Source organism: Nyctibius grandis, chromosome 21 (assembly GCF_013368605.1).
Source record: "Nyctibius grandis isolate bNycGra1 chromosome 21, bNycGra1.pri, whole genome shotgun sequence".
In the NCBI taxonomy this organism is placed as follows: Eukaryota; Metazoa; Chordata; class Aves; order Nyctibiiformes; family Nyctibiidae; genus Nyctibius; species Nyctibius grandis.
Window position 1 is genome coordinate 5104154 of NC_090678.1, and position 23194 is coordinate 5127347.

The 23194-nt window shown below is 54.2% G+C and overlaps 1 protein-coding gene across 1 annotated transcript; it reads right to left on the reverse strand.

Moving 5' to 3' along the window:
• Positions 1–523: 523 nt before the first annotated feature.
• On the reverse strand, positions 524–19944 carry SEC16B (SEC16 homolog B, endoplasmic reticulum export factor). Its single transcript, XM_068417005.1, has 25 exons — positions 19706–19944; positions 18598–18704; positions 17941–18046; positions 17708–17822; positions 16814–16955; positions 16084–16241; positions 15413–15474; positions 14037–14172; positions 13258–13485; positions 12558–12655; positions 11790–11871; positions 11569–11686; positions 10887–10998; positions 10552–10657; positions 9651–9791; positions 6744–6857; positions 5967–6039; positions 3556–3807; positions 2935–3005; positions 2429–2575; positions 2135–2242; positions 1200–1281; positions 993–1091; positions 832–908; positions 524–595 (listed from the first exon to the last, which is right to left on the reverse strand). The coding sequence occupies exons 1-25, from the start codon at positions 19942–19944 to the stop codon at positions 524–526; spliced, it is 3045 nt and encodes a 1014-aa protein (XP_068273106.1).
• Positions 19945–23194: the final 3250 nt, after the last annotated feature.

The window sequence follows — 23194 nt, forward strand, 5'->3', positions numbered from 1 at the left end:
CCGAGGCCACGCACGGGGTGCGCGTCACCCGCGGCCCCGCCTCGGGGAAGGTCTGAGGGAAGGGCCGCCCGCGGCTCTAGCAGAGCCCCGCCCGCGAGGGGCGGGTGAGCCACCAGCAAGGCGGGGGCACCGCGTGGGCACGGCCTGGGCAGGAGAAGCCGAGCGGGTTCCCGTGGGCGGGGTTTCACCCTCACGGAGCCCCGGCGGATGCCCGTGGCCCCGCGGTGCTTTGAGACAGACTCACGGCCGGCCACGGTTGAGTCCAATGGGTGAGGTGGGGCATCGTCCCATAACCCAATTCAGACTACTCTCCCCCGGACACTCTTTTTCATCCATTTCCCACATTTTATGACTTTAAAACACCCCCAAAATGCACAAAACCGGTGGCAGAGGCTGGGCTGAGCCGCGGGCCCAACCTCTGCCACCCTGGGGCCGCAGGCCCAGCCTCTGCCACCCCCTTTCCAAAATAATCACAAACACCATTTTTGGTTAAAAAACTTTCCATCCCTGTTGATTTCTCCGCTCACAGCGGGTTGGGGTAGCGGCGTTGGGAAAGCAGCCTGGGTTGGTTGGGTCGAGAGGAGGCCGCGGCGAGCTGGGAAGCGAGAGAGGGTGTAAAGAAAGGGTTGTAACCCCTAAAACGTGCACCCGCCGTCCTCAGACACAAACATCCCCCACCCCATCGCTGTCCTCCCCCAGTTTATTTTCTAATAACCACTAAACTCTTACACCCAGGGCTGGTAACCCCTATATCCCACCGCAGGCAAGCTGGCATCACCCCAAAAGCCACCCCCAGCCCTACCCAGAAGCACCCCAGGAGGATGCTCTCACCTGAGAGACCTGGATGGGGTTGAAGAGGGGGACTGTCCTCAGCAGTGGGGGAGATTCGTGGGAGCCAGTCTGGAAGGGGTGAAGGGAGAGTAATTTAACAGCCACCCCTTGATTTCAGACACCCCCCCGTCACACACACATACACCTCCCTCCTCTCCTCACCTGCTCTCCTGCTGATCCCCCACCATCTGCATCCCACGAGCCTTTCATCTCAATGGACACTGGAGTAACAGGAAAGGTATTTTCACCTTGCATTCCTCCTGGGGCATACAACCCCACAAAAAAAACCCCAACAAACTTAATTTTAAGAGGAGCAGCTTCTCAAAGGCTGACAAGGAGAGGGGTGAGGGGACCCACACAGCACTTACCAGGGTTTCTGGACAGAGGCTGAGCCAAAGGGTTTGTCCCAGCTGCGAGAGGAGCATCAGGTGGGGATGTTAACATCCATTCCTGAAAGCACATCCACCTATTTAGAGCAGAAGCTCCTTGCGTGGTGAGAAGACCTCTGCACCAGATGCTACACCACGCTTTCTGCACCCACCCTGCTGGAGAGGTACCCCAAGAGCTACAGGCACCCAAGCTAAGGGGGAGCTACAGTGTCAGGGCAAGCAACCCCTATCACAAAGCTAAATCACCTGCAAAGCTCAGAATTAGGCAGGAGGCTGGACACTGAGCCTGTGTACAGCATAAAAAGCCACCAGAGTCCATGGGTCATCCTTTGTTCCTCATATCTCCTGCTAGTTTTGGAAGAACACCCCAAAACTTCCTGCATCAGGACTGTAGGTCATGCTCAACCAGGAGGAAACTTCCAGGGAAGGACCTCGCTCCACCATCTGCCTCCAAGCACACCGTTGGCGATGTGACACCCTGAGGGACTCGGCCAGGGCTGGGATAACCACACATGGCTGCTTCCCCCTCTCTGCTGCGCTTCCAATTAAAGAGGTTTTCCCTTCCTCCAGCTCCTAAAACTTGCCCAAGCGGTGCCGCTCACAGCTGCTGCTTTCCGCTCCAGTGAAGGGCAAGCGATCCCCGCAGAGCTTGCCAAGTGCTCAGAGAACCTCCCAGATCAAAGCAGCTTTGTAAATTTACAATTATTATTAATCAAGGATCCACTTCCAGGCTAAAAGGGCTCCCGGTCCCTCTCAGTCCCCACAGAGAGCGGCTACAGCCATGAAGAGCACGGCCCAGCCACCTGCATGAGGACGGAGGGAGAAATGGTGGGCGAAAGGGGAGATGTGTCACCTGTCCCTGTGGCTGGAACCCTGGGTGTCACCCAGGGACAGGCCAGCCTTTTGTCCCCTACCTGCAATCCCAGCGTGGGGGAGTCTGGGGCCATCTCAGATGCGTCTCTGGGAGATGTTTCCTTGGTGGGCTTCGACCGAAACCAGCCAAACCACCTGAATCCAGAGCTCTGGGAAATGGAGGTTGTCAGAGTCAATGGAAGTGGGCGAGAAGGGGAGGATGCCACGGCCACCCAGATGCCCCTCTGTGCTGACAGGAGCGGGCACCGTTTCGCCCAGGTCAGGGCAGGCATGGCCAACATCAGGGACAGGCAAGTTCAGAGCATGAGGCTTCATGTTGGCTCTGGCACACTCACCTTATCCTCACCCAGCTTCACCACCTCTGCTGGTGCCGCCTCTTCAGCGGTGTCTTCAGCTGCGCTCTCCGAGGAAGGCTGGCTGTCATCTCCCAAAGAGATGGTGGAGGTCTCTGAGATGGTCCGAGCCCTTGCCTTTAACTCCTCCTGCCATCGGAGATGGGAGCTGCCACTTGGTGTTCCCAGAGGAGACACCCCAAGCATGATCAGAGTGTCCCTAGGACTCCTCCGTGCCAGGCTCAATGGACAGCATCCCTGGGAACCCCCGTGTCCCTTTCACAGCAGGTGGGGATGGACAGCACCCACAGTGGGGTGCAGTGGGCAGCCCATGGTCCCAGAGGTAGGAGGCTGGAGACGGCTACCCTAAACCTGTTGGGTCCTTGAGGGGACGGCTGGCACCTCGACGGGGGGTTTCCATGCAAGTTAAGTGCATGGAAGGATGAGCCAGCAAGTCCCAAATCCCCCCGGGCCCCCCAATGGGATGGTGTCCCTGACCCCTGACTCACCTGCTCTGCTGGGATGGATGGCTGCACCCCCCCGGGGGACAGCGGGGCACCCCGGGGCTCCCCAGCTTCTCCTGTGGAACAGAGGGAAGGACACAGTCAGGGTTTGGCCTGAGGACCTCCTACCTTATCTATCAGAGATATTTTCAGTGCTTCCATCATCCCACCCCAGAACAAGGCCGTGTGGCCAAGGTGTCCCCCCAAGAGATGCAAAAGACCATTCGGGACACTGTCCCTGTCCGTGCTGGCACCAGGGGAGAAAGAAGCCACAAGGCTGCATGGGTGCATCTCAAAAACCTGCCTGAACGTGAAGGTGGTTTTCCCATCAGACAGGGAAGCAGCAGCAGTGCCACCAACCTGCGACTGCCCTCCCTTGCTGCTTAGGGCAAGGTCTTCCAAAAAATGAAGACCCACCTGCCCAGGGCAGCCAGTGCTGGTGGACACCGTTTGCAGGCACAGCACCGGGGCAAGGTTGGAGGGAAACAAGGCGCTGGGTGAAGGGAGCAGAGTGTGAGGTGACACACGTGCCATAGGGCATCACTCCTCACCGAGGTACGCTCCATCCCACTGCTACTCCCTGGGCACAGATGTCTTTGCAGAGAAACAAGGCTGGAGAGCACTTACCTGCCGGTGGCTGCACCTGGGGAGGGGGCTCAGCAAAACCCCCTCCCAGAGGGGTGGCCATCCCTGGGCCAAGCGCGGGGGCCTGCATCTCCTGCCCAACACCGAGCAGGGGCAATGCTGTGACCTGAGCAGGCGCTGGGGGCTGGAGAGACGCATCCTCATGGGAGCTGGGTCCCTGGGGTGGCGTAGGCTGGTACCACTGGTCATACTGGTTGCCTTCATTCTGTGGGAGCTCGTGGCCAGGCTCTTCATCTGCAAAAAAAACAACCAACCCCCACCTCAGGAGTTCACTCCAGTGTTTATAATTTCATCGGGCTGTTGCACAGAATTCTTCCCTCTTCCATTATACATCAGCAGGAACCAGGGGCATGAGGAGGGACCCGGGGACCACGCGTGGGCGAGGGAGGTAGGGCATGGCAGCAGGGACCTTACAGAGGCTTCAAGGAAGGTGGGCTGTGAAAGATGGGGGGGAAACCTCCCAGGAACATGCCTGAGGTTGCAAATGAACTCAGAAGGGGAACGCTATGGAAGCAAAGAGGCCAAGCACAAGCAGCACACGCCCCGCAGCTCAAAGGAGCCCGGGGCCTCCAGCCTTTTCTTCCACTCCTGCTGCACACCCTGAGCAGGAAAGAAAATTCACCAGGAAGCCACAAGCCTTCATTCCTGCTCCACAGGAGTGCCCACAAATGAGTTTGTTGCTTTAGGCACATTCATTCAGGGTTTTTTTTTTTGTTGTTTGAAAAGCAGGTTGAGCAAGTGGGGTTTGTTTTATTGAAGACACACATTGCTCTGATGTTAGACACAGCGCAGGCAGCACACTGCCGTCAGTCCCAGCTGCGGGTCCTGCTTGTTCCAGCTCAGCCAGAAACATGCTGGGCACGGGAAGTTTCTCTCCCACCACCATTAGACACGGCCAGGCAGGTCCCAGACCCTGTGGGTCTAAGCCTGGGGACAGACCATGGCACCTCTTGGATGCAGTGCTACAAAACCCTCTGCTTTGCCTGCCGGCATTGCCTCCAGCCGGCTGAGGTTTGGCTTCGCACCCGTGAGCTGCTCCTGCACAGCATGGAGATGCTTGAGATGCACAGGGAGGAGGATGGATGCTCAGCTCCATGCTGCCTGGCAGGCTCAGCCTGAAGAAGTCAGGGAGGACAGCCCATGCTGCAAGGAGATGGAGGTTGCTGCAACCACGTGGATCCCAGCTTGGCACCTTGATTTGGGCTTTGTCTTTCCGAGCTGGATGAATTCAGCACCAAGCCAGCTTTCTCTGCATGCATGTCCCTCAGATGGTGACTCTGGATGGCCTTCTCAATGAAAAGGGCCAAGCACTGGGAAAGCGAGCTGCAGAGACCACATGGAGCAGATCTGGCTGCTCAGAGAAGCCATCCCATCATACCTGTGACTTTTTTTCCAAGGAAGGATAATGATAGCCTCAGCTGTGATAGCGGCAGAAGGCAATCAGGATTGATGATCCTTTTTACTGCCTGCAAGAGCTCTTTGAAGAGGATTTTGGCAGCAGCAGGGAAAGCAGATAGGAAGCAGTGGCTTGGAGGAATTTGTCATGTTTTCTCCTGTCTGCACCAGCCTTTATTCTCCACCCATCGGTGCTAGCTTTCCCAGCAGAAAGCTAGATCTGAGCAGCAGTGAGGAGCAGCAGGCTGTGCCAGGGCATCCTGCTGCTGGAGGTGGCTGTGAAGCAATGCCCATGGGCCACCAAGCCTCTGACTTCTCCATAGGACACCCCGATGGACGTGCTGCCCAGCCAGGAAAGGAAAGCTCTCCAGCCCTTCCCTTGCCAGCCACCCTGGGGAGGCTCATGTCCCTCATTCTTGATGTCTCTTGTCTCTCTGGGTGGACTGTCACTGGAAGGGGACTCTTGGGCTCACCAAGAGGCAAAGCAAAGGGCTAAAAGAGGCAGTGGGGAAGGGGAAGCCATGGGGCTTCACCAACAGGCACGCTGCAGCCCAGCACGCAGAGGGATGAGCTCATTCCCAAATCTTTTGCTCTGCAAGCATGAAATCCCCTTAGTTCAGCTCCAATCTGCATCCTCGGAGGAGTGCCTGGGAACGGAGCTGTCTCCCCTGAGGCTCTGCCTGGAGAAGACCCTCTTCTCCCACAGTGCCCACAGGGACTCCCGAGGCTGCAGTAATTAGGCCCAATTCCTCAGACTCCGTAGGGAGGGCACGAGCATCAACCCCTCTGTTCACAGCCCATCCCCGGCAGCCCCACGCCGGAGGGACACATCCAGGCAGGAGCCAAACTTTGAGCTCTGAGGGGATGTGAGGAGCAACGAGTAGCTGCTGAGAAACGCTCCGGGGAGCGGGGAGCTGCCTCCCAGCCCGTGGCAGCACAACCCCACGTGCGGAGAAGCCCGCTGCGGCGATTGCAACCTGCTGCCTTGTTTTCTTTACCTGCCATCACTGCAGCAGCCCAGGAGGGCTCTGGCTGAGCGGGTGCCACCTCTGGAGGGAGGTCATCTTCCACCTGCAAGGAGTCAGAGGGAAAATGTGACAAAACATGGGAAAAGGGATGGCAGAGGACAAAGGCTAAGGAAAGCACAAAGCTGACGTAAAGGGAAGTGTGGTGCTGGTGGGTCTTGGGCTCACGATTCCCCACGGGCTGCGGGAGCCCAGGTTGCAGGTGAGACCCATACCAGCACAGTCACAGCTCTTTCCCAGCAAGTGACTGGGGCTGCAGCACTGCTGCTCTGCTGAGAGCGAGCAGGAGGGGAAACTGGGGAAAGAAAAGGGCACGAAACCAAAAGCAGATGTGAAACCTGAACAAAGAGCATTAATCCAAGGACCAGACCACAGTTAAGGGACCCCAGAGCACACATCTGCAAGGTGACAGCCCACCAGTGTCCTCTGCAATATCCTCACTTCAAGAGATCTTCATTCACCCAGCGGCCCGACTGCCCTCCTGGAGCCAAGACAAGGAGTGTTTTGCCCCATGGGAAGCTCTGCAGCCCTCACTGCTCACACCCTTGGGCACTGCAACCCCCATGCTCCCGCTGAAGCTGCAGAGACCATATGTCTGAGCTCACAAGCCAAGGGGAAGGGCACCCAGGTAACAACAGCCTTCACACCTCCATACCCAGCCCCTCGGATTCAGGGCAGAGGAGGAGGATGCTCCTGCAGCCAAACCAGGGCACAGACCAGATGCCCTCCAGCACCCCTGCTCTACCTTACCTCCCACTCCCGGCAGCAGGCACGGAGCTGCACCAGCCAGTCGGGCTCCAGTGTCTGGTCCTGCTCTGGCATCTCCAGGAGCAGCGGGTCGGAGAGCTTCAGCCGCTCGGCTAGCTGTGGAGCCAGGAGGGCAACGGGGCTCGTCACACATTGCAGCTCCACGGGGAAGAGACCGACCCTCGCAGCAATTGTACATGGCTGGGCACAGAGGCCCATGGGAAAATAGCACCAGAACTGCCCTTCTTCATAATATGGGGGTAAAAGGAACACCAGCCTCTTGTGCAAGATTTAGGCCCTGTCCTGCATGGCTGAGGAGAGATGCTGGCCTGTCCCGTGCCCCACAGAGCCTCCCAGCAGGGCTACCTCAGCCGCCTCCGCAGAGATGTCAACATACCCATGTCAAAGATGCTCTTCACATCAGAGAGGCAGGTAACTATTACCATCCTTTTCTCCTCCGAGGTAAACAAGCACCTTTAATCCCACTTGACAGCCCGCCCATGGCACCACCAGGTTTGCAGGACACCCCACCAGGAGCCCTGGGAACAGCCGAGCTCCCAGGGCTGTGCACCAACCCCATACCTGACCCACGAGGATGGATGGGAGCCTGCAGGGTTTCAGCTAAGGGCTCTCCCGGCCATTTCCTCACCTCGCTTTGCAACAAGCATTACCATCCCTAAGAACCACACAGAAAACAAATGCGGGGCTGGGAGGGACCCTCTGGGGTTACCTGATCCATCTGCTGACACTCAAGAGAACCCTGTGTGCCCACACCAGCCTGTGTTCGTCTGATTTGCACTTACAAATCTCCAAGGAGAAGATTTCACAGCCTCCCAGGCCTGTCCTGATGCTTAAGGTCCTTAGAGCTAAAGAGTTTTTCCTTAATATCTGAGTGAAATCTTCCCTGCTGCAAATTAAGCCTCTCAATTCCAGCTCCCAGAGAAGCTGCGGGGACAGGCAGGCACCATCCCCTGACAAGCAGCCTCCCGCGTGCCAGAGGACTGTTATCACATCCCCCATACCCCTTCCTCCCCCAGCATATCTTGCCTGGAAAAAAATAACCCTGAGGCCTTCTTCCGAGGTCATTTTCCCCTCAGTCTCTTATCTCCCCTGCTCTTCTCTTCTGCACTTGCTCCAACTTGGCCCCATCTCCGAGAGCAGCATCCTGAACAGGACACAGTGCCCCAGTCAAGACCCCCGAGACCAGAGCACGGGGGGATTTATCACCTTGTCTCACACATGCTGTTCCTGCTCTCACAGCCCAGAATAACATTATAACATCACATTTATTTTTTTGCAACAGCACCCTGTTACGTTGCTGCTCAGTAATTTTTTCCATGCTCCACTGTCTCCCCCAGGTCCCTCTCTGCAGTATTGCTGCTGCATGTTTAATTTCTCCTGCAAGAGAGGGCTCCCTGCAGAGCTCAGTCCCAGTCTGGAGAAATTGCTTAGACAAAGGTCCAGTTTTAACAGCTGGATGAGAGGGGAGAACACTCAAAGCACTGCTCTTCATCCAAGTCTTTACTGAGTTTTCTGTTACTGGTATTAACCCACTTCTTGGGCATTTATCAAGCTCCCTCACACTCATTTATCTTCTACACTTTGCTACGAGGCTGCCGCATCAAGGCCCACCAAAACCCCTCCAGAGATGACTTTGCAGCTCAGCCACCCTCCACAGCCACACAGGTCTCAGCTATCCCCCCAGCACCACTCCCCATCGCCCATTCCTTCCTATTCCCAAAGTTTTTAAAACCAAAGCCTAAACCAGCACAAAACACACTTCCCATCTCCAGGAGCTTACAGCAAGACATGACCCACATGGCTGGAGCCCGGCTCAGGACACGGGACAGGCACAGGGAGCAGAGTAACCCAGCACCCAGCCAGGAGCTTGCGCTGCCAAGAGACCCACCATCCCGTCTTTTTGCAAACACACACGTGTGTTCATCCTAAATCAATTGCAGGAAAGAGGAAATTATGAGCATGATTACTCCTAAACGGGGGGAATGTTTAATCCAAAAGCTAATGCGCACTTTGATCCAATATTAATGAACCAGCACCTGGTTGTATATCGTCCCCAGCTTCAAAAGAGGGGAAGTCTTAATCAAACACTAATGTGTATCGTAATTTGTAACACAGTCCAAAACATCAAAGATAAGAGCATCTACGAATGCACTAGTTTTTCAGATGAAAGTGTTTTCTCCCCGGAGAAGCATTATCCCCAGCAGAACGGTAGATCTGAGAGGCTGTTAGTAAACAGGTTTCAGCGATGGGGTGGGGGAGCTGCTCCAGCCGAGTTTTGGGTGATTTCTACAGCACCTCCTTCAGACAGGCATCCCCACTGCCCCTCATCTCACAGCACCGCAGCTTTTGCCCCCCCTTCTTGACAGAGGAAGGCTGCTCCAACCTGCTCAGAGGACCTGGGACACTGTGCTTCTCCCCTCCCTGCCCCAGCAACCCACTCACGACACAGAGGAGCTGGGCTCAGTGCTACGAGCTGGGACATGCTCCTGCTCACTGTCACCCCAAAAGAGCCCCCAGCAGGTATCTGCAATTGTGGGATGATGTGCTGGAGGGGAAATGTCAAGCACGCACACTTCAGCTCCTTAAGTCCTTAAGGCCATTTAAAGGCTCAAAAAGCCCCTCCAGAATAGAAAACATCCTTTGCTTCCAAATAACTCTGCTCCTACTTGGCAGTCAACACAATTCCTTTGTTTTCTACCCTAAATCTACAGGTATTAGAGACACCACAGAGGTGTTGGCTTTGCTGTGCTCAGCACATATCAGGCAGCAAACTGCTCAGAGCTGCCAAGCACCCCCAAGCCATGAGAAACCCCAAGGACACTTCCCACCGCACCGGGTTCTGAATAGGTATCACAACCTGCCAAGGATGCAGGGGGGTACGAGACTCACCTTCAGCACTTGCTGGGCCAGGACGGGGTGGCTGGCTGGATCCTGGTCCAGGAGCACGGTGGCAATGTGCTCGCAGTACTGCAGGGCTTGGGCTGGGAGCCCGTAGTCGGCCAGGCGAGAGGCATAGAGGAGCTTGTACACCTCAGGAGAGGGAAGCAGAACAGACATAAGTGAGCAAGGAGGCGCTCATGCCCACAGGTCCCTCTGCCCTGGCACAGAGCACCCTGGGACACGAGTCTCATCACCCAGAGGTCACCTGCAACTTAGGGACATGCCACCCATCTCCATGGGGCTGCAACAGCCTCATTCCCCAAACCACAGCACCATCACAAGGCCAGACAGGCCCAGAGCCAGCAGACGGGTGGTGGGGAGAGCACGCCAGCCCACCATCTTCATTTATCCACTCAATTTGTGCAGTGCCCAGGGTAGCAGCAGTCAGGTGCAACCAGACCCCAGCAAGCACCAAACACACCGTGCCCCAAAACCTGCCCAAAGCCCTTCCTTGGAGGAGTCCCTCAGCCAGGGCAGCCTCCCCATCGCTCCTGAAGCCCAGTGAGGGGACAAGCCTTGTAGAGCAGCCTGAATCCCTGGCTTCAGGGGAATGGATGCGTGTTTGGAGGCATGTCTGAGCTGCAGATGTGCAGAAACAGCCTCAAGTTGGGCCAGGGGAGGTTTAGATTGGATATCAGGAACAATTTCTTCACCTAAAAGGTTGTCAAGCACTGGAACAGGCTGCCCAGGGCAGTGGTGGAGTCCCCATCCCTGGAGGGATTTAAAAGCTGCATAGATGTTGTGGTGAGGGACATGGGTTAGTGGTGGGCTTGGCAGTGCTGGGTTAATGGTTGGACTTGATGATCTTAAAGGTCCTTTCCAGCCAAAACGATTCTATGTTCTCTACTACCTGGAAGGGGAGCAGGAAGAATTCAGGCTGTCGTAGCTGCTGGCAGTACTCAAAGATTTCCATCCGCTGGATGACCTCTGTCCTGGCAAACTGGGCAAACACCTGACTGCAGAGAGAGGGGCAGGTTCAGCACACTGGAGCAGAGCTCTGCCCCCAGACAGCCCCACACACAGATTTCACAGCTCCACTGCTGTGCCAGCCTGCAGCTGGAGAGGCCCAGAGCAGTAAAAACCCACAAACTGAGATTGCTTTTGCATAAAAGTGAGATCTCGGGGATGGGGAGAAGGTGGGATACATCACCCTGGTGAGAGCATCGCCTGCCTGGGCTCACTCACCGGTGGCTGCCGCCCAGCAGAGCCATACGGTCTGCCTTCGCCCCGAAGTAACCGAAAGGAACATCTGCCATCAGGTAGCAGAAGTGAGATGCTTCGACTGCTCCCCTGCCAGCTGGATGGGAGGAAAAAAGAAAAACACTTAGTCCTGAGAGAGGTCAGCAATGGTCAGCATTGCTTTGGAGGCCCCCAAGCTCACGTGAAAACCCAAACCCAACCACCCCACTTTTCTTCCCTGCCCACTCAGACCCTGAGCCATCCCTTCTCCCCATTTTTTGTCTGTTTTCCCGCAGTTGCCGCTTTCTGTGCCAAGGAGGTGATTTCAGTTCAGTGGTAGGACCAGGGGAGCCTGTGCAGAGTGCCCAGCTCCAGTTTCACCTCTGCACGGTGCAGTCATCAGCATGAAACTCCTGAAGATCCCCACCACTGGGAGCAAGTCTCAGTCCCTGCAGTCACACGTGCCCCCCTGGGGCCAGCCACTCTAGGCATCTCCAAAAGAGCAGCTAATGGACCTGTCTGAGCCTGATAGCTCCTGGGGTACAGGTGTGCACAGCCCGTTTCAACACTGACATGCATCCATGCCAGCATGGACATGCATGGTGACGTTGCAGGTGTCCACCCAACTGTAACAAGACAGCAGGAACATAACTGCTCACAACGGCCTCACCCAAAGTGTCTTGCTCACCCAAAGTGTCTCCCATGGTGACAATGGCCCGGTGGTTCAGCTCCATGTCTCCAGCCTTATTGGACAACATCACAGCCAGGTGGGGTCTCCAGTCTCCCCATGTGGCATCCCCACAGCACTGGAGAGAGACAACAGGAGAGGGACAGTGAGCAGAGATGGTGACCATGAGGTGGGCATCACAGGCAGGTGACAGCACATGGGTATGCCTCTTGCTCACAGACCAGCGCTGCCTGAGGGATCCTTCCCGACATGAGCTGGAAGAGGGTCTGCAGGGGATCATTGGTGGCCAGTGTGCTGGTGAACCTGTGAGGAGACAGCAGAGAGAGGGCTGCCATGCCAGGACCCCAAACCCTCATTCATCTCCAACGGCACATCCCAAATGCCCCAGGAAAGCAATGGCCTGGGGGGCTTCCTGGAGAAGGCAGAAAGGATCATCCACCCAGCAGGCTGATGATCTGCATTACTTCCAGAGCAGGCAAGTCTCCAGGACAACACTGGATAAAACCTCCTTAAAAGGATTCGGGTTGCACAAGACAGAAAATTTCTGCTTAACTTTCCCTGAAGGGATTGACCCAATCCAGACTAAGTACATTAATTCTACCAGAAAACGTTCATAGGAGTGGGATGAACAGCTCAGACCAGGCTGGATCGCAGTGAAGATGGCTCAGGTCCCCCTACCCCAATGGCTGCCTTTGCTAGCACAGCAAGGGCAAAGCCAAAGACTCAGAATAAATCCACACCATATCTCCAGGGAATGGCTTTGCTTCTGCTTTTCAGCCCCCACTTGGTTTCTGCTGTCCATCAGAAAGCCCAAAGGACTCAGGCCCATATGGATGGATGCCCCCTCTTCCCTTTGCCCCCTCTGAAAGGGTCCAGCTAAAATTGATGCTCTTTTTTCAGTGCACTGGGGCTGAGGGCACCCAAAGGGATAACAGGCTTGGGAAGCCAGTCACAGAGCATCATATCTCGCTTTAGCTTCTCCAACTTACCCAGTGAGCACCCAGCTGTAGGTCCGAGGGTCCATCTTGCTGGAGAGGAAGAGGGCATGACCCCACAGCTGGTTTCTCATGGCCCAGACCAGAGCATCCTGCAGCCAAGGTGGAGAAGAAAAAGGATTTGCACTAATTCTGCTTTCCCTGTCCTCCTCCACTGCTGGGGACCCTCTGTTCACCCAGCTCAGAGACGAGCCCTGATAACTACTCTGGATTTAACTAATACTCTCCAAAAAACTCTTCCATGTTCACAGAGGCTTCTTTACCTTTCTGCCTTGCATGATGACAAGAACTGGGACTGTCACAGCAATATTGTCTTTCCTGGATTTCCAGGTCTGTGCTGCCTGTTAGCTCTCAGTGCCACCACTGTGGGATCCCAGCCTGGGCACCCAAGCTTCTCTGCATCCAACCCTCCTCTCTCCCTGTGCCTTTAGTATCCCTTGAGATCACATAGCTGCAACTAAACCTGCAGTGCTGGTAAAAGCCTCTGCATCTTGTCTCCACTTGGAGCCCCATCCCAATTCCCAATGGTGGAAAATCACTGCCATAAGTCCTGCTGTACAAACACAACTTGAAGGGTTGATCCCACAACCACAAGGCACCTCCTGACCACTCTTTGCTTTAAAACCTGCCCGAAGAGGCCAAAGGGGCCAAGAAAAAAGTCAGCCCTGTGTCCTGGATTCCGCTCACCACTTACTTTCTTCCTGCCGTAGTAGAGGAGCTTGGTGAACTTCTCCACTATCTGTGCCTGTGTCTCCACGACGGGAGGGACCTCCCCTGTGATGAGGTCCAGTGTCCCTGGCTGACGTGACATCCACTCATCATCAGTCAGGCCGATCAGGTTTGCCGCAGGGTTTTGTCTGTTGTACTTCTGGCGCCTGCAGTCTTGCATCAGCAGCTCAGCCGTGTCTGAGCCCACCATGGACTGGGAAGGGAAGGAGTGAGGCCCATGGAGGCTGTCCCATGAGCAAAGGCTGACAGCACTTCCAGTCCGACACCCTTACACTTGTGTCCTCATATTAGCACATCTCCCTGACAAGACCAGCCTTGGCTACCAGCATGCAGTTTTGGAGGGCAAAGGCTTCAGCACTACTAGCAAGACCTTCACAGCACTCACTCTGAAGATCTAATTCATCTGCTTCCAACAAGCAGCCACAGATTAGACTGGGTGGATTTCATTGGGTTAAGGGAATAATCCCCTTTTAAACATAAGTGCTGGCTCCTCAATGAAGGTGGCACCACATCTGCTATAGCATTGGGTTGTTGGTAGTCCACAAGGGTGAAAAGCAATCATGGAGAAGGGTTTGATCCAAATATCTGGGCAGTATCAAACTGATTGATAGTATTATGGGAATGGGATGCTTTTAAGGTACAACTCCCCTGAAAATAGCAACTGGATCAAGAGGCACCTAAGGGGCATATAATTTGTCTCACTTGTAAGATCAAAAGGGTCAGGGCCTTCCACAGGACACCTACCCCATTCTGCTGGCAGAGGAGGACCAGGAGTTTCCAGAGAAGAGCTGAATCTCTGCCTCTCTGTGTTGAGAGATCACAGCTCGTAGCTATCTTCTGCTGGCAAAATGTCATCACATCTACCTTGTGCAGATCTTCCCTATAGCAGCAAAGGCAGGCATCAAAAGAAACCCAAGGCAAAGCAATCCAGGACATCGTTCAGACTCAAAGCATCCCCAGGTTCACTGATGGGGATGCCAAAGATTCAAAGAGAGATGGAGGAGAGAAGATCCCCAGTGCCAATGACCACATACCACACCAGCCACACCAAGCTCAAAAATGCTTAAGTTCTATCATTATGATGACTCTTTGCAGATCTCTGTGTTTCAAGGATGCAGAGTGCATCTCAAACCCCCTCTCTGCCCTCCTGATCATATTTTCATCCAGCCATCTGCAAAGAACCTCAGTTTTGCTTTGCTGTGCTGCTGTTATAGCCATGGATGTCCAAGGCTGCAGGAGCAGGGACACACAAAGGCAGTAACTTTTATTTAACTGGCTTAGGGTAGGGAGAAAAACACCCCTGTGACCACATAAACCCTTTAAGCTCTGTGCAAGCCAGGCAGAACTGCTGTCTTACAATAAAATCAGACAGTTGTAAAGAAAGGGTTGCTGAGACACAAGACCAGCCAGGGAAGAGGGACTGGGGATGAAGATGCTGATCTTGACTCAATCCCACCAACATATCATATGGTGATTCCCAATGTCCCCTTCAGCACAAGTAGTAACGTCCAGGTCTTCTACCCAGCTTCTGGGCATATGCAGATCTTTTGGTCAGTAAATGGTTTTCCTCCTTCTGCACACTCCTTTTCTCTCCTTGCTTTGTTTATGAGTGACCAGAAGACATGCTGGTGTAACCAGTGTGATACAGAGACAGCCTGATGCAATATGCTGTGATTCATCCCCAGGCTCACACTGGATGAAGGTGCACACTGGGTCTGACCCTGCCATGCTCAACAGTCTCAGGGGACAAAAACCTTAGGAAAAGCTAAACCACAGGTTGACCCAGGGCTTTAGACATCCAAAGAGATCTCCTAAAAATCAGTGTTCTGGGACATGAGTACAAATTAAGGTCAGACATACAAACCACACTAAACCCACACCCTATAAATATTAAAAAACAAACAAACAACCATCTCCCACAATCCAAGCCAACCTACACTGCAGCACAGGGGCTGGGCTCCCAAACTGAACCTAGGCTTGGCCTCTGTAGATCTCACAACCATGGGGACCCAAAAGTCTCCCTTGAGTTTGTGTCTCGTCCCAAAGGAGAGGTTCTCGCAGGCCAGCCATGCCAGCACAGCCAGGAGGACACAACTCCTGGACCTGCTGGTGCAGCATACCTGGCCAGGGGCCCTGGGAAGCCCTGTAGCTCCTTCAGCTCTTTCATGTCATGAAGGATTACCTAAAAAACAAGAGCAAATTCAGCAGCTGGACTCCAGCAATGAGGCCAGCCCAGAGCTGGGCTAGCTGAAAGTCAGTGCCTTGGCCAAGGGTTCAATGGTACTGGTGAATCCATTCTCTGTGCTGTCTTAAGGTAACCCCAGAGCATGGACCCTGAACCATCACATGGACTCCAACGCTGAGGTCCAGGAAAGAAATGCCTGTTGAGATGGCCTCTGCCTCCTTTGGGAGGCAAAATAGGAGACGTAAATGCTGTGGTAGAGGAGGGATGGATACAGCCTCTGTGTTGGAGCAGAATTCTCCTTCAGAGAGGTACGGACCACATCTGTCCCTATCAGAAGGGATCACTGTGAACAGGACACAGATGACAGTGTTACAGAGCTGAAGGAGCAGGACGCAGGGCCTGAAGGCTGAAAGCAACGCCCAGGCACAGGCTGGCATGATACAGACTCAAGGGTCCATGTGGGCTGGAGATGAGATGGCAGCAGGGGACAGGAAGGCTGCTAAGGAGGCTGCTTGGGTGATGAACAGTGTTTGCATCTCTCAGGGCAAAAGTAGCCACTCCAGCAAGGGGACCAAGGCGGGGCTGGGGTGCTGGGCTGTGGCATACCTCCAGGCTGTGTAGCTCGACATGGGCTAGCTGCCCCTCGGCAGGGTGGTAGGGACACACCAGCACCAGCTGGCCTCCAGCTCCAAAGCACACTGCCATGTGCGGCAGCGAGAACTTGAGGGGTACCACTGGGGCTGGGCTGGACTTCAAGGGCCCCCCTGCAACAACACACAGGCCACCATGAGTCCCCTCACCCTGACCCCACACCACCTCCACTATGGAGGATGTGACCAGATCCCAACCTGGCCCCCCAACTTAAGTAACCCACCACTGACCCCCCATACGCAAGAACTGTCATCCCCTAAAGCATGGAATCATAGAACAGTTTTGGTTGGGAAGGACCTTTAAGATCGAGTCCAACCATTAACCCAGCACTGCCAAGCCCACCACTAACCCATGTCCCTCAGCACCACATCTACACGGCTTTTAAATCCCTCCAGGGATGGGGACTCCACCACTGCCCTGGGCAGCCTGTTCCAATGCTTGACAACCCTTTTTGGTGAAGAAATTTTTCCTGATCTCCAGTCTAAAAGCAGAAGACATGCATGGCAGCTCTGGCACCTACCTGCCGGACCACGCACCCACCCTGCAGCCACCCAGTCATGCCTCGTGCTTGCACAATCTCCTCCAGGAAAGGACCAAGCTGTGAGACAGCAAATCTCCTAATGCCAGCCATTTATTTCCTTGCTCCCTCCTTGTCAGAGGCAGCCAGGGCCCCATCACAGCTCACCTGCTTGTGCTGGGCTCCAGGTCCCTGAAAGCATGGGGTTGTAGTGGTCGGCACCATCACGGATGTACTGGCTGAGCTCGTAGCCACTGGAGCTGAGCCCCGACTCGCGGTACTGCAGGAGCAGGCTGGGCTGGCCCAGGGGCTGCAAGGAAGGGAGAAAACACAAATCTGGCTGAGAAACTAGGGACACTGCTGCTTTTCTGCTCCCAGGGCAGGGGGACAGGCTCTGTGCTGCTCCATGGAAGTGACCAGCAGAAGCACAGCACAGCTGATTCCCATCTGAGCAGCTCATGCCCTTCAGCATCTTGGGTTCATCATGGCACATACCCTGGTCATACCAAATAGCTTCTAAAATAATTTGCATCAGCCACTGGTCTAGCCCAACAGCTTTCCTAGCCCTATAATGGACTCAACACAGCCAGCAGACAAGGCTTGGGAACTCAAAAAAGCATTGCCCAGAGGCAAAACCACCACAGCAGCTTTGATTTGATCCTTTAATTTGCTCTTGGCAAAACACAGTGATCAGGACACAAGTGTGATGGAGCAGGACTTGGTGGACAGAGCTGATAATGACATACAGCATTTGGCTGCCTAGGGAGGATGCAGAAGAGCATCCCACCAAGCCTGGATTTCTGTCCTGCTCTTGTCCCTGTGTGGGAGCAATGTACAGTCCCACGCCTGGGAGAACAAGAGCCCAGCAGATAAGGAGTTCATACATACTAATAACCCACTATAATAATCCTCAGAGACTGTTAAGCACTGAGTGCAACATAGCAAAGCAGCCCTTTTGTCTTCAGCCTCCTTCCCTCGTGGAGGAGGGACACAGATTGCTCCCAAAATCTCTAGGAGATCCCCAAGCTTTTTGTCCTCCACCCCTGCCCATCCTGAGGTTACCTCTCGGGGCTGGCCACCAGCCTCCCCTGAATCGCTGCCAAGGGTTTCTCCCCCTGCCCACTCCCTCTTGGCAGCCGGGACGTAGCTCTCCTTGTAGGAGTCATAGGTCTGTGTCCTGCAGATGGGAGCAAAAGGAGACACCCTGAAGGTCAGAGATTTTGGGACCAGCCACAAACATGCTAATTTTGCAGCAGATGGTTGCACCAGATGATGTTCAGACTCCCCACCCTTACCTGTCCTGCCCTGGGGGAATGGTGGCCAGATTGGGGTGGTAACCTCTGTAGTAGTGCTGGTCCCGGTAGTTGGTACTCTTGCCGTAAGGCTCTCCCTGTCTCAGATCTAGAGAGAATCAAGATTTAGTGGTGGCCCTCCAGAGCAACAAGCCATAATGAAGTTGCAAAAGAAAAGCAATGAGTCAGGCAGTTTGTCATGCACACCCCATTTGCTTCCAAATTAGCCCGACAAGTTGGAGGTATGATAAAGCCCTGTACACGTTTGCCAACACAGCACTGATGTCCTTTCCTATTTCCTCCCTCCCCTTTTCTTCAGCCCAGGAACTCCAGAAACAGCAAAAACGAGGCCCCAGCCACCCCGATCACACAGCACCATTGGCATCAAGTTCAGCCTGGAACCAGGAATGACACAGGTTTTTAGCCATGGAGATCAAGATCAGACATTCCCTTGGGTGCCCCTAGTTCCTGCTCACGCTTCCCAAACGCAAACTGATGGCAGTGCTGCTCAGGGAGAACAGCACTGACGGCCCAGGAGTGTGGGCAGGAGAAAGCCCTGGAGATGTGCAAGCCCTGGGAGAAGAACCCATCCTGGAGAAAGCATCGCCTCTTCTGCAAGCAAGTTGCTTCCATCGCTAGACCCAAAGGATAAGCCCATACCTCTGTCATCCAGCCAGGCCACCGGCTGCCACTGGTGGCTTTGGTAGGTGTAGTCATCCCCATAGCTGGCTGCTGGATACTGCCAGTGGGGGTCTTCGTATCCTTGCCTGAAACACAACACATCCTTAATCTGAGAAAGAAAGAGCACGGCTCCAGGTTCTGGACCACATCTAGGGTTAGGCTCGCTCCCTGGATGGGACCTTTGAAGGCAGAAAGGGTGATGGAAATAAAGCTGGGTCCCCTGCTCAGCAGGAGGGCCAGGAACTGGTCCAGCATCACACCTGGAAAGAGCAGCAGGAGGTTCAGCTACTTTCCCATCCCCATCTATGAGAAAGCTGTGCACTGCAGTTTCAGGAGCTGCCCAGTTTCAGCTCAATGGTGTGAACTTGTCATGGGGATCAACTTTCACCCACATTTTAGAAGAGGTCCCCCAAAAGCACCTTCTCCACCAAGCTTTGGAGCTGCTGTGTCCACCACTGCAGGTCTCCCCCTGCACCACAGCCCAGCCCCAGCCAAAACCACCCACCCAACACTCACATACTTTAACCCTTCACAATTTACATGGTGATTTGGTCAGCCCTGCTCAATACCCACCTTCCTGGTGTGAGCATCGCACACCCTCAGCACAAAACCCCACATAACCACACCATAACTCAGAGGGCAATAACTCAGGCAAATCAACCCAAATTTGCTGGAGCCCTCAAAGATCTTTCTCAGCACCGAGAGCATCCTCCAGCCCACATTTCATCTGTCCACCACACGCTGTTTCAGCAGCTGAGCTTGCAAGCTCCCTTCTGCTCCTATATTACCATTTGTATTTCTATTGTTCACCTTGCACTTGGTAAGAACAAACTGCAGTTAATCAGACCTTCAAAAAAAATGCACCTCGGGACCGAGGCGAGGCCTGTAAAATGGCAACCACAGAAGTCCCAGCTGTAAGAAGAAAACGGAGCTGCAACTGCTAAGCAGCCTTAAATACAGAAGTCGCAGCTGCTTTAATAGCTGGACATCACCTCATCGTGCCCTGCCTCTATGAGCCCTCACCACTTTGCCCATGCCAAGGAGCGGGGGGCTCAGCGCGAGCATCGCAGAGCAAGGCAGCTCTCACCTGGAGTACGGCCTGCTGGGGTGACTGCTTTCATAGCGCTCAGCCCGGGAAGCCGGTCTGCGGGCGTCCCTCCGGGGGTGGTGGTCCCCGTCCCAGGAGCCGGGCCGAGGCGGGGGCCCCGCACGGAGGAGCTGCCGCCTGGGCTGCGGTGGGTGGCCATGGTGGGCCTCTCCCCAAGCCCCCCGGGCTGCCTGCCTCTCCCAGGGCTGGGGCAGCCAGGCAGGGGCCCAGGGGTCCATCACAAGCTTGCCAGCAAGAACCTCTCTGGTTTTGGGGTGGGAGAGGGGGGGCTTAAGTCCCAAATGGCTTTAGTGGCCTGCAAGCAATGAGATAAACCACAGTGTATTTGATCAGTGGCTTTTCTCCCCCCTCAAACCCCCCTGTGAAGCCTGTTCCCACCTGCTCTCTCTGCTTTTGGGAGCCTGCTGGAAACCCATCGTCCCTTCCAAAATGCCCAGAGGCAAGGAAAAGCTACCTCCCCATTTGCCTAAACTTAGAATCAGACTGGTTTGGGTTGGAAGGGACCTTAAAGATCATCTAGTTCCAACCCCCCTGCCACAGGCAGGGACACCTTCCACTAGACCAGGTTGCTCAAGGCTTCATCCAACCAGTCCTTGAAAGCTTGAAGCTCTCCTTGAAACATCAAGATGAAATGGTCCATTTTGGAAAGCAACAGGCATCCAGCTCTTCCCAGAGCAAGAGGTAGCATCCAGGCAGCATCCTACTGCACCCCCAGCCAGCCTTGCAAAGCCCCACCACTCAGAGCCTCCCAAGCAGGTGAAAAATCAGCTTTACCTCTGTGACAAGGCAGTGAAACTTCATTTTATATGTGGTAATGGAAAGGATATTGGCAAAGCTATGAGCAGGACAAGGAGAGTTGTTCTCAAAGAAATGAGTAGGGACAGAGGCAGGGAGAAATGGAGCTTTGCTTGTGTGAGCTATGGAATGAGGTGGAAACAGGGATTTCCTCCTGCCTTTCAGCTCCAGCAAGAATACAGCTGTCCAAGTAGACACCAGGTTTACTTGTTACAGTCCCATGCAGAAGAGGAAACCCTAAGGAGAGCCCAGGGCAACACGTGAGTAAAGTCCCAGCTGCCAGGGGGAGATGCCACCCTCAAGCCCCCCACATCTCCTCTTGCAGCATTGGTACCCAAACTGCCCCCATAAAGGTTCACAAACCTCCCCGACACAGGTAGATGACTAGATGCTGTCTGAAGCACTTGTCACCCCTCCCACAATCAAAGTTTAAGGCATTTTGGGATCATTTCAGGGCTGGGTGTGGACAACACACTGAGGTCTGAACAAAGCAGCTCAGTTTGTGCCCCTTCTAGGTGAAACCAGGGTTAAATCCTTGCCCTAAATAGCCAAGCACAAGCATCCAGACACCCATCGTTCTGGTCCCGCCGAGAGGTCCCCCCTAATTTTTGGCCAGGGGTTCCCCTCGCCGTCCACCCCCCGCAGCAGCCGCACACACCTGCTCGGAGGCCGCCGGGGCCCGTCTTCCGCTCCCCGGGTGCCGCTGCCAAAGTCCACTGCCACATGGGCCGGCGGCCACGGGCAAAGGGCAGCCACCGCTCCTCCACCCTGGACAGACTCCCACAGCTCCCGGGGAGGGTTTGTGCTGCTGTTTGCATCCCCGAGAGTCACCTTCCCCATCGCTTGTGCCTCCTCTCACCCAAGAGATGGAGCACACAGCCCTCCAAGCTCAAAAAAAAAAGCCAGATATTATTCCTGTGGGTGTTTTTCTTAATGCCCGAGATAATTATCCTCCTCTATACATCCTCACTGTCCCTATAAAATAATAAATAAAACCTGCTGGCTGAGTTGTTGTGTTAATTTCCCAGTAAGGAACTGCTGGAGAGAGTCCAGGAGAAGACTGAGGGGGGATCTTATCAATACTTACAAACACCTTAAGGGCATGTATCAAGGGGATGGGACGAGACTCTTCTCCGTGGTGCCCAGCGACAGGACAAGGGGCAACGGGCACAAACCGAAACATGGCAAGTCCCATCTCAACATGAGAAAAAACTTCTTTATTTGGAGGGTGCCAGTGCACTGGAACAGGCTGCCCAGGGATGGTGGGGAGTCTCCTTCTCTGGAGATACTCAAAACCCACCTGGACACGACCCTGTGCAACATGCTCTGGGTGACCCTGCTTTGGCAGGGGGTTAGGTTGGATGATCTCCAGAGGTGCCTTCCGACCCCAACCAGTCTGTGGTTTTGTAATTCAGATCCAGCCATGGCTTGAACAAATAATGTTTGTCCCACTGGCCGCTGCCCAGGACAAAATTTGGGCAGGATGGAGCCGAGGTCCACCCCAGCATTGCCTCATCGAAGTCCTTATAGTGCAATAACAGCCTCACTCTATAAGCAACTGGGGATTCCTGCCTGAAGACCCTCTCCCAAGCTCCCCTGGGCACCTTAAAAACCAAAAAAAAGGAGTAAATTAAGGCAAATAGCATCACACAAAGCCACAGTAGAAGCTAGATATACCAGCCAACATCTTCCACCCAGCACCCTAGCGATGTGCCATCTTCTCTCCCCTCACCAGCGAAAGCACACACAGCTTCCTAACCCTCGAAGCCTCCATTTGCTGAGTGCCAGCAGCCTGATTTCAGCCCTAGAGCAGCACAGAGGAACATGGAATGAGCAGCAGAAAAAACAGCTTTTTACCCTTATTTTTTCTTTTTTCACCCCCTCACAGTCCTGGCTTTCCCCAAGAAATTCCCTCCAAATTACCTCCACCATGATACCGCAACACCAATTGATGTGGAACATGCAGGCAGGACCTTATTCACCTCCTCACAGCAGCACTGTCAGAAAAGCCCTATTTTCATGATGTTGGAAGACTATGTATATTATAAATTTCCACCCTACTGGGAGAGTAAGAAATTTTCCCTGCTGATCCCAAGAAATAAGCACTCGGTCTCCACAGAATTCATGGTTTCAAATAAAAAAATATCCCTAGCACTTGGCCGCACCAAGAGCCAACTGGAAGAAACACAAACCAGGGAAGCGCTGTCTTTGAGCTGCCAGCCTGCTTTGGCAGAATGAAATTAAGCATCTCCTTTCCATTTCACAGCTGCCCTTCAAAACTTTGGGAGGCTTCAAAGCAAAAGGTCTGTTACAGACAGGTCAGATCTCCTGGGAAAGCTAGAGAGGATCCCTAGACACCATGAGGATCCCACTTTTTTAATATATATATTATACTTCCACTTGGCTGCTGGCTAATAATTTTAGGTTTCTAGCCAAGAGGTGACTGCTGGATGTTTCGAACCTGTTTTCTAGCAACCACACGAATTTATACTGGGAACGCGCAAGGTTTCAACCAGCATCACATGAAGAGGCTGAGAGCAAAACCAGGGGGATCCAGGTTGTGATAAAGACTCAGGAGCTTGACTTGCATAAAAACAGCTGCAACTTGTGATGCTTGTGTTTGAGATGAGTGGAAACTCTGTACCAGTCCATGCTAGGGAGGGAGATGTAAGA

Excerpts from the sequence above, each read along its gene's own strand:
- SEC16B (XM_068417005.1), bottom strand. The coding sequence starts at position 19,944 with ATGGACCCCTGGGCCCCTGCCTGGCTGCCCCAGCCCTGGGAGAGGCAG. Across the intron at positions 12,656-13,257 it reads TCTACTACGGCAGGAAGAAA|GATGCTCTGGTCTGGGCCAT; the intron begins GTAAGTGGTGAG and ends CCTTGGCTGCAG. Across the intron at positions 1,282-2,134 it reads CCCCCACGCTGGGATTGCAG|GAATGGATGTTAACATCCCC; the intron begins GTAGGGGACAAA and ends ATGTGCTTTCAG.